This window comes from Erpetoichthys calabaricus, chromosome 13 (assembly GCF_900747795.2).
Source record: "Erpetoichthys calabaricus chromosome 13, fErpCal1.3, whole genome shotgun sequence".
NCBI lineage: Eukaryota > Metazoa > Chordata > Cladistia > Polypteriformes > Polypteridae > Erpetoichthys > Erpetoichthys calabaricus.
Window position 1 is genome coordinate 119898270 of NC_041406.2, and position 13824 is coordinate 119912093.

The 13824-nt window shown below is 36.0% G+C and overlaps 2 protein-coding genes across 3 annotated transcripts in view; both read left to right on the forward strand.

Annotated features, from left to right (window-relative positions):
- The window catches only part of pdcd6ip (programmed cell death 6 interacting protein), a 266698-nt gene that overhangs the window by 252087 nt on the left and 787 nt on the right, over window positions 1–13824 (forward strand). For both annotated transcript variants that reach the window (XM_028817538.2, XM_028817539.2), the window contains exons 15-17: window positions 2873–2967; window positions 5155–5287; window positions 7764–7963. In XM_028817538.2, the coding sequence (XP_028673371.1) occupies window positions 2873–2967; window positions 5155–5287; window positions 7764–7963 (428 nt within the window). The remainder of the gene's footprint in view (window positions 1–2872; window positions 2968–5154; window positions 5288–7763; window positions 7964–13824) is intronic.
- The window catches only part of arpp21 (cAMP-regulated phosphoprotein, 21), a 511143-nt gene that overhangs the window by 94965 nt on the left and 402354 nt on the right, over window positions 1–13824 (forward strand). The window lies entirely within an intron of this gene.

The window sequence follows — 13824 nt, forward strand, 5'->3', positions numbered from 1 at the left end:
CATCAATTACCTAATGCTCAAGATATTGAAAAAAATATTAAGTGAAATGTAATTCCTATTATATTGTATGCAGAAAAAAACTCAAAATGTCTTCCAAAAATTGTAAAGATATCAATTTACTGTTAAATGGTCACATTATACTTGCCATCATTCACCTAAGACATAGGAAAGAATATATACTTGATTACTGTAGTTATAGGAACAGATATAAGAGCTCTCATATACTGCTTTTTCGAAACTAAACAAGTATGCCCATCAGGACAACTATCCATCTTGGTGACTCCAGGGATGCTACAATTACCAGTACCCTCCCCATAAAAATGTTCAGTTCTTAAATACACCTTGTACTTGAAAGAGAAACTACAGTATGTTTATCAATGCAAGAGCACATTTACTCCAAGCAATAGGTAGTTGTCAAAGAAAGCAAATCCACACCAAACAAATGTAATCAGTAAGCAAATTAATATTAAACATACTTTATATCATTATTAATTGTATAATATTTTTTCAAACATTTTTGAAGCAGTTTTCTTGGTGTACTGCTTTATACATGTTTTATACTTTTCACGGTTATAAAGCGCATAGATTAATATGTTTTAAAAAATTGGTGCTAAATTTAAGTAAAGATGTTGGAAGTCTTTTCCTTAATGAAAACTCACTTTGCTCACCAACTCCCCAGCCTGCGTTACGTGCCAGCCATTTTGCATCTCTGCCACTCACATACTGTATGTGGATTTCACTTTCACCAAACAACAAATCTTTTAATTGTCGCGGATACGCCTCTTCATTGGGAAGAAACACTCCTTTTCCCTGATGGCATCACGAATTAGGCGATCTACGAGTCTCAGACTTAGTTTAAATCTGAAAAATATATTTGATCTCTTTTTGCTGTTCCGTTATTTCACCGAGTAATAATTTCCATTTGCGCTAATGCGATCTTTACTATCATTTTTTTTGAGACTTTCAAATTTTAGTACTTTAATTATCTCTAACCTGCTCTGCATGTGTATCATGCCAGCGTTTTTGAAACTCTTTACGACGTTCTACTTTGTTATCTACTCTTTGTCTTTTATTTCCGGTCCCGGGCATGGTTAAATCTCTTGGCACAAAGTCTCATCTTGCGGGACTTGAAAGTATCTCTATGAAAAAGTCACGTCTTGTCCCAGGCTTAAAAGTCTTGTCTCATCCCAGGATTTTTTTATATAATAGAGAGATGTAATCAGTGTGTCATCTGGAACAAACACAGAAATAAAAATTCTCTGCATACAGGCCTTTCAAAATTAATTGAAGGTGTAAACAAGAGATTCATGTTCAATATGTTACTCATTTTCCAGAGTTTGCTTAATTTTGACAGAATTTATTAGCATATGAATTTTAGGTAAATTGGGGACCTTAAATTAGCTCATTATAAAATGCCTTGGCTGTTTGTGAGGGATAATGCTAACTCATGATAATGGGGTCCCTGGAGTAAAAATAGCAGGATATTTACAATACAATACAGTTTATTTTTGTATAGCCCAAAATCACACAGGAAGTGCCGCAATGGGCTTTAACAGGCCCTGCCTCTTGACAGCCCCCCAGCCTTGACTCTCTAAGAAGACAAGGAAAAATTCCCAAAAAAAACCTAGTAGGGAAAAAATGGAAGAAACCTTGGGAAAGGCAGTTCAAAGAGAGACCCCTTTCCAGGTGGGTTGGGCATGCAGTGGGTGTCAAAAGAAAGGGGTCAATACAATACAATACAATACACAGAACAGAACAAATCCTCAATAAAAAAATAAAAATTTTTTTAGAAGTACGGAGCAGAATTTAACAGTAGATGATATCACATAATAAGATTTAGATAATTTTAGACTCCTGGAGACCTCATCCATCAAGCTGCCTCCCCCATTTGGCCATTCCACGGCTGAAACAGTGTTGGGCCAGCCAATCCGAAGAAAGGACCCTTCTTTCTCAGGATTCCTGCGATCCTCCATCAGGGATGAGTTTACCTTAGGCAGGCAAAACAACTTGGCAGGTGGGCCGTGGCACCAAGTGCCACATTTGAGTACCGAGAAGAGAAACCGAATAGGTGAGGGTTAGTATCCAATTCTAACTATCATGTTACTTATGTTTTAGTGCTAATGACTAACAACAGAGATGCAGTATATATAGTTAATCAGCAGCTCTAGTCAGGATATGCTAAACTGAAGTAGTGAGTCTTCAGCCGGGATTTAAAAGTTGAGACCGAAGTGCATCTCTTATAGTAGCAGGCAGACCATTCCACAGTTTAGGGGCCCTGTAACTAAAAGCAAGACCTCCCATTGTTATTTTATTAATCCTTGGAACCATAAGCAGACCAGCATCTTGAGATCTTAATGTGCGCTCTGGTTTGTAAGTCATGATAAGTTCAGACAAGTAATCTGGACCTCGGCCATTTAAGGCTTTATATGTTAAAAGAAGGATTTTGAAATCTGCCCTAAACTTAACCGGGAGCCAGTGTAATGTATTTGTGTTTGGTTGTTTTTTTTTTTTTTGTTTTGTTAATACACAGAACTAAATTATGAGCGAAGGTTGTGGCCCCTGCTTTCATCCACCTTTTCAGCAATCTAATTAATGGCAGTGTGCCACTTCGCATGATGCACCTCCACCTGTTTTCCATTTAACAAGGAACTAGGCCAGCCTCCTAGGAGCATATTTGTATTCCAAAATACTGGGTGATGATTCAGTATACTTTATTATTACATGTAGCTGTAAAGAAAAGTGAGTGTCACTTATCCCTATTCACAAACATTGCAACAGTCGAGACCAAGTGCTGCTTCAATAAATGTGATTTCAAACTGAAAAATATGTTTGCTGTTATATTTATGTTATGTTTGTTGTTCTTCTTTTGCAGTTTTACAACGATCTAACAGAAATCCTGCTAAAGTTTCAGACAAAATGTAGTGATATTGTGTTTGCTCGGAAAACAGAAAGAGATGAACTTCTCAAGTAAGTGTGAAGCCTGCTCAGGCAGCATTAGTGATGGTCAGGAGTGTCTCTAGCTTGAAAACTGAAGGGTGGTTATGATACTGTGATCTCTTGTGTAGTATATTTTAACTGCAACTTCAAATACTATGAAATACTAAAATATTTTTGTGTTGCTTGACAAACATTACTTTTAACACATCTTTAAAGATTTTGTTATTGCATATTTCCTGCCCAACTCATGTCTAAAGCTACTTTTATTTTAATGCACTCATTAATTATGCATATTTGTTTAGTGGGCCTCTTGCTAACTTCATACTCAGAGAATCTAGAATAATATGGACAAAACCTAACAGCATTTTTATAGTTTAAATCTATACGCTTTCTCTTATCTCAGTTGCTCAGTTTATTTCTTGTACTACTTTGATTAAGATTGCTTTTTGGTCACAATTACATTGTCAGTATTGAAGCCAAAGAGGATACATTTTCTTGCTAGTGAACAGTAACTACCTTTGTTGCCAGGTTAGTATTGACTTTCTAGTACATATTCACTGCTTAACCCTCCTGCCTTTAATGAGTTTTGTATATTGCTGCCTGCCGTCCTGATATTCTAAGCAGTGTCAACCTTCAGCAATAATCTGAAGCCTCTCAGAACTTGAGAAATTTAAATGCATCACCACTGATGCATTAAAATAGGTTACTTCATACCATTCTATAATTATGCAGTTTCACTCTGGACACATGGCAGCAAGGAGACATTAGAAATGTAGTAATTAATGTACTTCTTTCCTCTTAAGAAAGTTGTAACCTTAAGAAGGATAGCCCACAAAGAGCAGTGTATCTCTTTCTGCTCTGACAAGACCAAGGAAATTCCTTCAACTTTGTCAGGCAGAAAAAAAAAATATCGAGTGGTGCCATGTGTGTATTAGTCTGCCTGATCCATATCTAACTTAAGATATACGTGCTCTTAGTTAGGGTAACTAAGTAAGATAAATAAATGGCCTTTTTGTGTTGTCGAAAAAAATATTGAAAATGTTTGACTGATGATTATCATTTTCATAATGAAAAGTATATTTTGTTATAAAGTGCCTTATGGTGTTGCTCTGCATGAGATACACTTTTTAATGTAAACATTGTTGGAATACTATCTGAAATGTGTGTAAGCAATGTACCGTATGTAAAACTTTGGATTTTCCATGAAATGTGCTTTGAGCTGTTGCTCCAACCATGCTGTTTTTTAGCCTGTGAATTTTTGGTTGTTTACATTGCAAGAATAATGGTTGAAGCATAACGTTCACCAAACAAATCAAATAATTTGCGAGCTCACTCTCATGCCTTTGTTGTTGCATCTCTGGTGTTGCCATATTACACTGTCCTTAAGGTGAGCAACAAATCCACAAGCTAACTCTCCACCATCTTCAATTCTACCTTTAAATATAACATTGTCATCCAAGCGTTCACTCATTCATTGCAATGACTGACTGCAAAGTAGTTGTTGAAAATAAATGTGTATACTAAAAATAAGAATTGGGATGAAGAGCTAAACATAACAAGCTAGTATGATGGAGCAGCTAGCCAAATGCTTATTTTTTTATTACGTCTTCAAAAAAAAAAAAAGACTATGACTTGAAATAGCAGTGAAATATGATTAAGAATAATGTAATAGTGAATGGGATTTAGTGTAATTTATTTGATATGTTTCCGTACACTTCTCAGTTATGTTACTTGTTGCAAAATGTTCACAATCAGGAAAATTGAACGAAATAGGAAAACAGTCATTTTTGTGCACAAGCTAGATTCTACTGCTGATTGAAAATCTTACATTTATTGACATGCATATAAAATAAAGTCCAATGTATACGTTGCTAGGATAGCATCATTTTGAAAAATAAAATATGACAGTGCCTTGGCCTGGAAACAGGTGACAGCAACCCTTTAGCAAAATTTGATGTTCCCCAAAAGGAAGTTTTTGTTAAATAAATCATTAACTTTCAGGTAATACTTATGGTTACCTGCATACAGAATTAGTGGAAATTACCAATAGACAATAACACTCTGGGGTTTTCTCCTTATGTGCCTTTAAAAATGATGTTCATTCAGCTTGTCTCTATAATGAAATGTTTTACTTTGACATATGAAAGCTTTATTGAGAAGAATTACTACATGCGTTTTTTTTCTCCAGTGGCTCACCCTCTTATCTTTGTACTTCAGGGAACTGCAGCAGAACATTGCTCGAGAGCCTAGTGCTCCCTCTATACCACCAGTTCCTGCATATCAAGCGACACACAGCTCCAGTGCCTCTACTACACCTGCCATTCCCACACCAGCCCCAAGGACGGTTTTTGTAAGATCACTTTTCTTCTTCATGTCTAATTTAACTAGGCTGCTCACCATTCTAACACATGAACTATAAAAAAGTTTGCTATAAGTTCTGATTTGTGTATATTTGCAATAGATAAATGCAAGTAGAAAAAACACATTTTTTTGTTCTGCATTTGTTTTGACTCTTCAGAGTTTATTTCTCAAAACAGATATTTGGCTATTAGAGATGTAATGACTAGATGTCTCTTACAGTCTAGGTAAAACACAAGCAATATTGATTTATTTTGTTAAATCCTGAAGAGCTCTGAGCGTGTAACGTTGTAATAAATTCTTTGCTGTCCAACCCCTCAATGTTTGTACATATGTCTGTGTGAATAGGCTTTTCAGTATATTTAAGATGTTTTGTGTTTTATGAGTTTTCTATCCTTTGGATTCTGTAGATGATGGGTCTTACTCCGTTGGTTTGTAGCAGATTTGCATTCAGTTTAATCTTAGATGGTAATGTCAGCATTGTAAAGATGGAAAAAAAAAATCTGGGTCTGTATTTAGTGAGTGTCTCCGAATTACTCAGTTGTCATTGTTATTCCACAGTTTATATTATTACAATGTAACAATTTATCACTGATCCAAAAACAAGTGTACTTACATAGTTACATTGTATCTATACTTTCAAAATGTAATAAAAACATCAAGGTATGTAACTACAGCTATGTAACAGATGTTCCATGGTCTGGGCAATTGTAATGGAGAATTGCAGTGATAACTGCATAGATATTTCAAGATCTTTTTTAAATGGTGAAAACACCTTTGCAAAATCGTTAACACTTTTGCCTCACGGATCCATTATCCTGAGATGGAATTCTGTCTGGGGATACGTGTGTAAAATTTGTACGTTCTACCCATGTCTCCCTTATGTCTTCTTCATGGGTTTTACTGCCATATCCCATGGATATGTAGGTTGGGTTACGTGGCCATATGTGTGAGAGCGTGAGTACTGGTATGTTTGTCAGTGGGCTGTTTTCTGCCTTGTGCCCGGTGATGCTTGGAATGGCTCTGCGACCCTGTGTACCTTGATTGAATGATGCAAGTTTGGCAGTATTATGTTAGGGATGGGTATAATAATTCAATTCAGTTTTCCATTACAACTGCCTAGACCATGGAACATCTGTTACATAGTTGTAGTTACATACCCTGATGTTTGTATTACATTTTGAAAGTATAGATACAATGTAACTATGTAAGTACACTTGTTTTTAGATCAGTGATAAATTGTTACATTATAATTATTATATAAACTGTGGAATAACAATGACAACTGAGTAATTAACTATAGTGTTACTTTGTATTATACAGTAAGTACAGAGTAATAACTCATAGTTACACTGTACTTATACAGGTAATTACATAGTAGTTACAGTGTAATTATGTACACTTAATGTAAAGTGTTACCAGAATTGGGCCTACATCAGAGTAAGACATAAGTAGTACAGGTATTTACAAAGCATCCTACATCTACTTCTAGCCAGCAGTGGGAGTTCACATTTGAGAACGAGACACCCAAGCCACATTTGGAAGTCATGATGACATTTTGTAGTTTTCTGAAGCTTGTGCTAAGGCTGCACCAGAAACATAATGATGATAATAGTAGGAATAATAATACTATTATGCAAAATATTAGTAGAAAAATAATAGTAAAATCATTATATGGTAGGATGTTGCATTAAGTTGCATGTAATTGTTTCCAGGTTCATAACAACATAAAGAATAATACTCTACCGAGCACCTAAATAAAAACACTGACACATACACTGAAAGCGAGTAAAGCCTGAAATTGAGCATGTTTATTTAACACTGAATCCTCAAAGGATTGTTGTGCCCTATGACTGCATCATTCTGAGAATTTTGAACCAGTTAGTAGTGTTTTTCTACTCTGTGATGCTTGATAAATATGGCATACTTATAAAACATGATTAAAGAAAGGTTTTTAGCATGTTTGAAAAAAATCATCATAAATATCATCAAAATGTATTGTGCTAAGGAAAAATAAAGAAGTAGCAATTAAGGTGATCTCAGCAGAGGATTTAATATCCCCTACCAAATCATGACTGCTCTAATGATTTAGTCTCAGGAAGGTAAAATGATACTTCAGGTTTGCTGCGACAGCTTCTTGTGTCACTCGCTAGGTCTGGATTCACACCAACATGAATCCAACATGTTACTTCCTATTATTTTTAATCTGTTTTGGCGGTGTGCTATCATTTGAGAGGTCATCCTGCATTTCTTCCTTGAGTTACTAGCAAACAAGCTATCCCTAACATGCACAGTCTGTTGTTTATTAACATGTCAATTTATGGCTTTTCAAAGCTAGACTTTACTACATAATGGCAGGTTTACAATGGCTTGATGTGTAACTCACCCAACTATTTGAGCTAATTGTATTAATGCTATAAACTCTAAATGAATTCACAAGTGCTTATGTAATATTTTGTTACTTATAGCAACAAGGAAAGCCCCAGCCACCAGCTCGACCACCACCTCCAGTGATTTCTTCTTCCACCCCAAGCACAAGTGCTCCACCAGCAGCTTGCAACTCTGCTGATGCTCAGATCCCACCTGCTGCAGCCACTCCATCTCAGGCAATGGGGGCACCCACTCAGGCCCAAGGTCCACCTTATCCCACATACCAGGGACACCCAGGGTAAGTGAGACTTGGTATTTAATTTCCTTGTATCGTAATAAATGAGGGGTGCTCATGAGATGCAGAGCTGTTTTATATAGCCAACAAAATTCACTTTTAAATATACTCATCAATTGCTGCTTAAGTTTCCAAATGCCAACAGCGTTCATTTATCAATCCATCCACTGTTGTAATTATTATATTGGTCAAAGCCATAATGGCATTTAAGTTAACGTAAATACTGTTCAATGCATTATTTTGTGATTATCTGATAAAACTTGATTTTATTAATTCACATGGAAATAACAAGGCCATCCTGCCTGATCAATTTTCTCTTCACTTGGTTTTATGATTTAATGCAATGCTTATTTTCCAATTTCATTTCCTTTTACAGACTTTCCATATGTGTGGGTTAATTTAGCCCACAGCAGATAAAAGAGCGAAAACTTTGTATGCCCGTCCAAAGTGCATAACACCATTTGTAAAGCTTGATTGACATTTTTTTTTTTGTAACTCCAACCTGAAATATTGATGCTTTTTTATTAACAATAACAATTTATAGGCCATTTTCAGTGTATGCCTTTTAACAAGCCCCACTCTTCTCTCAATAATCAGCTACATTAAATTCTGCAGCAAAATCAGGTATTCAGAAGAGCTTTTGTCTCATTCACATCTCAAATGGTACATTCCTATAAAGTGAGGAGCAAGCAAAAGAGTTGATTGAGTAAAGAAGCTGCTTTGAATAAAGCCCTGTACATTTCCTCCTTGTGAAACTTTAGATAGATAGATAGATAGATAGATAGATAGATAGATAGATAGATAGATAGATAGATAGATAGATAGATAGATACATACATACATACATACATACATACATACATACATACATACATACTTTCTTTCTTTCTTTCTTTCTTTCTTTCTTTCTTTCTTTCTTTCTTTCTTTCTTTCTTTCTTTCTTTCTTTCTTTCTTTCTTTCTTTCTTTCTTTCTTTCTTTCTTTCTTTCTTTCTTTCTTTCTTTCTTTCTTTCTTTCTTTCTTTCTTTCTTTCTTTCTTTCTTTCTTTCTTTCTTTCTTTCTTTCTTTCTTTCTTTCTTTCTTAATCCCAAGGGGAAATCCACATACTCCAGCAGCAGCATACTGATACAAACAAAAAAAAATATTAAATTAAAGAGTAATAAAAATGCAGGTAAAAACAGACAATAACTTTGGATTATGTTAACGTTTACTCCCCTGGGTGGAATTGAAGAGTCGCATAGTTTGGGGGAGGAACGATCTCCTCAGTCTGTCAGTGGAGCAGGACAGTGACCACAGTCTGTCGCTGAAGCTGCTCCTCTGTCTGGAGATGACACTGTTTAGTGGATGCAGTGGATTCTCCATAATTGATAGGAGCCTGCTGAGCGCCCGTCGCTCTGCCACGGATGTCAAACTGTCCAGCTCCATGCCTACAATAGAGCCTGCCTTCCTCACCAGTTTGTCCAGGCGTGAGGCGTCCCTCTTCTTTATGCTGCCTCCCCAGCACACCACTGCGTAGAAGAGGGCACTCGCCACAACCGTCTGATAGAGCATCTGCAGCATCTTATTGATTAAGATGTTCAATATGGCAGTTTTTTCAAGATTAATATTAGCTCAGTAAATATCAAGGGTTTGTATAAATCCAACCCCCAGTCCAAGCAGACATAATATTAAGACACCACAATTAACATTCACTCAATTTAGTGGTAACATTTCTGTGTATATGTATTTTGGTAGCCAACTCTTCTGTATGTGGTCCAAGTTTGGTCCACTCTGACAAGCACTTGGGTGTTCAGAGGAACTATATAAAGGGTAGAGCTGGCTTTTTTTTCTTAGCAGACTGATTCCCTTTAAGGTGGGAAGTGACATCCTTCACATCTTCTCTAACTCTGTGATGGCCAGTGTAATTTTGATTTTCTATGCCAGTGTGTGCTAGGCAGGTAACATCACTTCAAAAGAAGCCCACCGAATCAAAAGACTAATTTAAATGGCAAGCTCAATTATAGGATGTACTCTGGACCTCCTGAAGGTAGTAGCGAAGGAGAGAATTAAAACAAAAAATATTCAGCAGAAGTGTGTCGAGAAATGCTACAGGGGCTCTTTTATACCAACAGCAATATGTCTGCATAATGCCTCACTGTGACTTCGATAGCCAAGTCAGAACCTTTTTCTTTCTGATGAGACAAAAATGAACCTCTACCAAAGTGATAGCCAAAATACGGAGAAAGAAGGGATCTTTCTGCTCATGATCCTAAACATGCAAACTCATCTGTAAAGCATGGTGGAGGTTGTGTCATGCCTTGGGCTTGTATGACTGCTTCTGGAACAGGCTCAGTCATTTTTATTGATAATGTAACTCGTGATGGTAGTAGCAGAATGAACTTAGAAGTCTACAGAAACATTGTCTACCAATGTACAGAAAAATGCATACAAAGTAATCGGGAGGAACTTTATTATACAGCAAGACAATGATCCAAAACACACTCCTTAACAAAGGAATTAATTGGGGGGACAAAATTAAAGACTTTGGACTGGCCAAGACAATCACCAAATCCTAACCCAATTGAACATGCATTTCACCTCCTGAAGAGAAGACTGAAGGAAGAAACCCTGCAAAACAGACAACTACTAAAAGATGTTGTGGTAAAAGCCTTGAAAGGCATAACCAATGAAGAAAGAAGAAAACTAGGAGAGTGTATGGGTAGCTGGCTTGATGCAGTTATTGTGTGCAAGAGGGATATGCAACACAATGTTAAGTATTTTTGACTTTAATTTAGTTGAAAACATTCTGTTCCAATACTTTTGCTCACTTGAAAAACTGGATGGTTTGATACAAAATGTTGTTTGTTAACATATCTAGATTTAATTAACTGGGAATAAAGGCTGAAACTCTAATCTCTCATATTCATCTTTTGATCTCACACGCAAATGTCTTCAGTGTGCAGCACTTAACTGGCCTTGCAATTGCAATACTTTTGGAGGAGACTGTACAAGTCAGATTATATATGTTATGTGTTTGATCTTAGTTTTTTTGGAAAATTTATTTGAAATAAATTTAAAAGTTTCAAATAATGCTACTGCTATTAACACTGCCATTTGCTGGAGGGGTGCCTTGTGCATCAAGCTGCATAATCATGCTTAGCCACGCTTTACGTGGACACACCACTAATAATGAAATGGCCACTACTTAACTTATTAACAAAATAAAAGAAATACAGAAATAAGGATTGATTCATTTTCCTAATTGCAAAATGCCACTGTGCCAATTCCCACTCTAAGAACTCTCAGAATTGTGTTAATCACTGCCTCCCTGTCACTCCTTGGTGCTTTAAATCTGTAAAAATTTTGCTTGCATCTACTTTAATTCTGTCTTGGGTCAGTTCAGATGTGCCCTATCTCCAAGTAAACCTGAAATTGTAACAATGTTTAATCTGCATGTTTGTACATTTTGTAAGATAAAATTAAAAACATTCAACACAACAAAATGCAATTAATGGAAAATTTTAAGGGGAGCTGCTGGTGATATAAATGTTAACTCTAGCAATTTAAATATTAGCAGATTCTTTGTATATTAAACCTATTTATATTCTTAAATGAGTATCTTATATAAAGTGTTCAGTACCCTTGAAAGTCATCATAATTTTATGCATGACAGAAGATTTGTACACATATTTATCCATTCAGTATTTTAATGTGAAAATTCTTATGTTGTAACAATACATTCTAAAGTCAAAATAAACCATTTTCTGTAGATGTTTAACTGATGAAGAAAAACTGAATAGATAGTGTTTGCACAAGTATTCACGCCCTACACAATAATACTCTGTCAAGAACCATTTTGTTGCAATAATAGCCTTAATTCTTTTGTTTTAAGTATGTACCAATTTTGCACATTGTTTAGGAGTGATTCTTCCCCATTCTTTTTGGCAGAATTTATAGAGATCCTGTAGGTTGCTTGCATGGTGCCTCTGGACACCAGTTTTCAAAAGCATCCCCATAGCACGATGCTGCCACCACCATATTTCACCCTAAGTAGGGTTTTCTTGAAGCATGGGCAGAGTTAGTTTTATGCCGCACATACTTCTTTGAAGTCTGGCCACAAATGTCTATTTTGGCATCATGTGACCATTAAACCTTGTCCCACATCTTAACTGGGTCTGTCTTATGCTTTGTACCTAATGCCATATGTGCTTTTATGTGAATCTTCTTAAGGAATGGCATCTGTCTTGCTGCCCTTCCGTAGAGGCCTGTTTTATCAACAGCTGTTGAAATTGTGGACCAATGCCCCTTCACCCCAGTTTGAGCCAAAGAGCATTACAGACGTCTGAGAGTAACAGCTAGATTTTTAGTAGCCTCTCTCAAAAGTCAACGTCGTGCTCTGATGTTTAGTTTTGTGGGATGGCCTGTTCCAGCAAGAGTCTGGGTATTGTGATGAACCTTCCAGTTTCTGATGATGGATCCAACATTGCTTAACAGGACATTAAAACTCGTAAGTATTTTTGTAGCCATTCCCTGCCTTGTGCATTTCAATGACTTTGTAAAGGCCATAGTCTTTGTTCAACAATGAAGACAAAGGAGAATTCTACTGATGTTAGAAACAAAGGGTGCTTTTTATATCCCGAGAGATATAAGGGACACACAGGTAATTATGTTTTTGTTGTTTGCGATTAATTTGTCATTTATGTAAACCTGGAGCTTCCAAAGAACAGAGGTTTAAATATTTGTACAAGCACTAACTTTTGAGTTTTTCTTCTATCTACAAAGAATGGATTATTTTGACTTTGGAAATGTATCGTTACAGCAGAATAGTTCACATTAAACATACTGAATGGATAAGTATGTCAATGGATAAGTACATTGTATGGATAAGTGTGGATAAGTACAAATCTTTTGTCATGTAGAAAATTATGATGACTTTCAAGGGGATTACATACATTTGCACACCTCTGTAGTTATTAGTAATAAATGATGGTGATATATTTCATTATTTCTTTTATACATTGTGTAGAGATCAATCTTGGTTTCTTAATTTGGTTATAAGAGCTTACTTTGCAAAGTAACCTGCTTTCACTGTCTGGACATGTCTGAAACTACTGATGCACATGCAATTGGTGCTACTTATGACAGAGTAAATCTTTAATTTTCTGACAGTGGAATGAGCCAATAAACATTGGATAAAATGTCTGAATGCTTGCTGTTTAAGCAATATTGTCCATGGAGAGAGACCTTTTTTGAGAATTGAGAATGAGTCTAATGAATTGTACATCCTAGTAAATGGGTTAGATAGACTTGCATCCTTGTCCTATTGTTATTTCTTTAATTATTAGACTAGAGGAGAAACTGAAACACCCATATCTGAGAAAAAAGACAGTTTCAGAGTCAGGAAAAAGTAAGCGAATTCAGGATGGAAATGGATAAATCAAAACAAGTTGCCAAACTATGTTAGAAGTGTGACCCTGTGTTCCTGTCTGTTTTTTCAGGGGTCAGCGCATAACTGCTGTGCTGCCAGCCTCTTAGCAATGCAATCTTCTTTATCATTTAGCCAGACTTTTTGTCATAGCTGTTTCTGCATCTGACGTATGGAGTGATGGTATTTCTTTGACAATTCGTTTATTATTAAATATTGTGTAATAGAGTGCAAACCCTCAATTGTATCTGGTGTCACACAATAGAAAGGCAATTATTGTTCATGCATCTTTGCTGCTAATATATACAAACCAGAACAAAGATCTAGACGGCAGTTTATCTAACATCTAACTTATCTGAAATTTTGATGACATTGGCAGTTATGATATACTTTTTTAAAACTGGCACCTCATTGTGCTTGGGGGGATAAATGTAGAATTTTTACTTGTATACTGACTGCC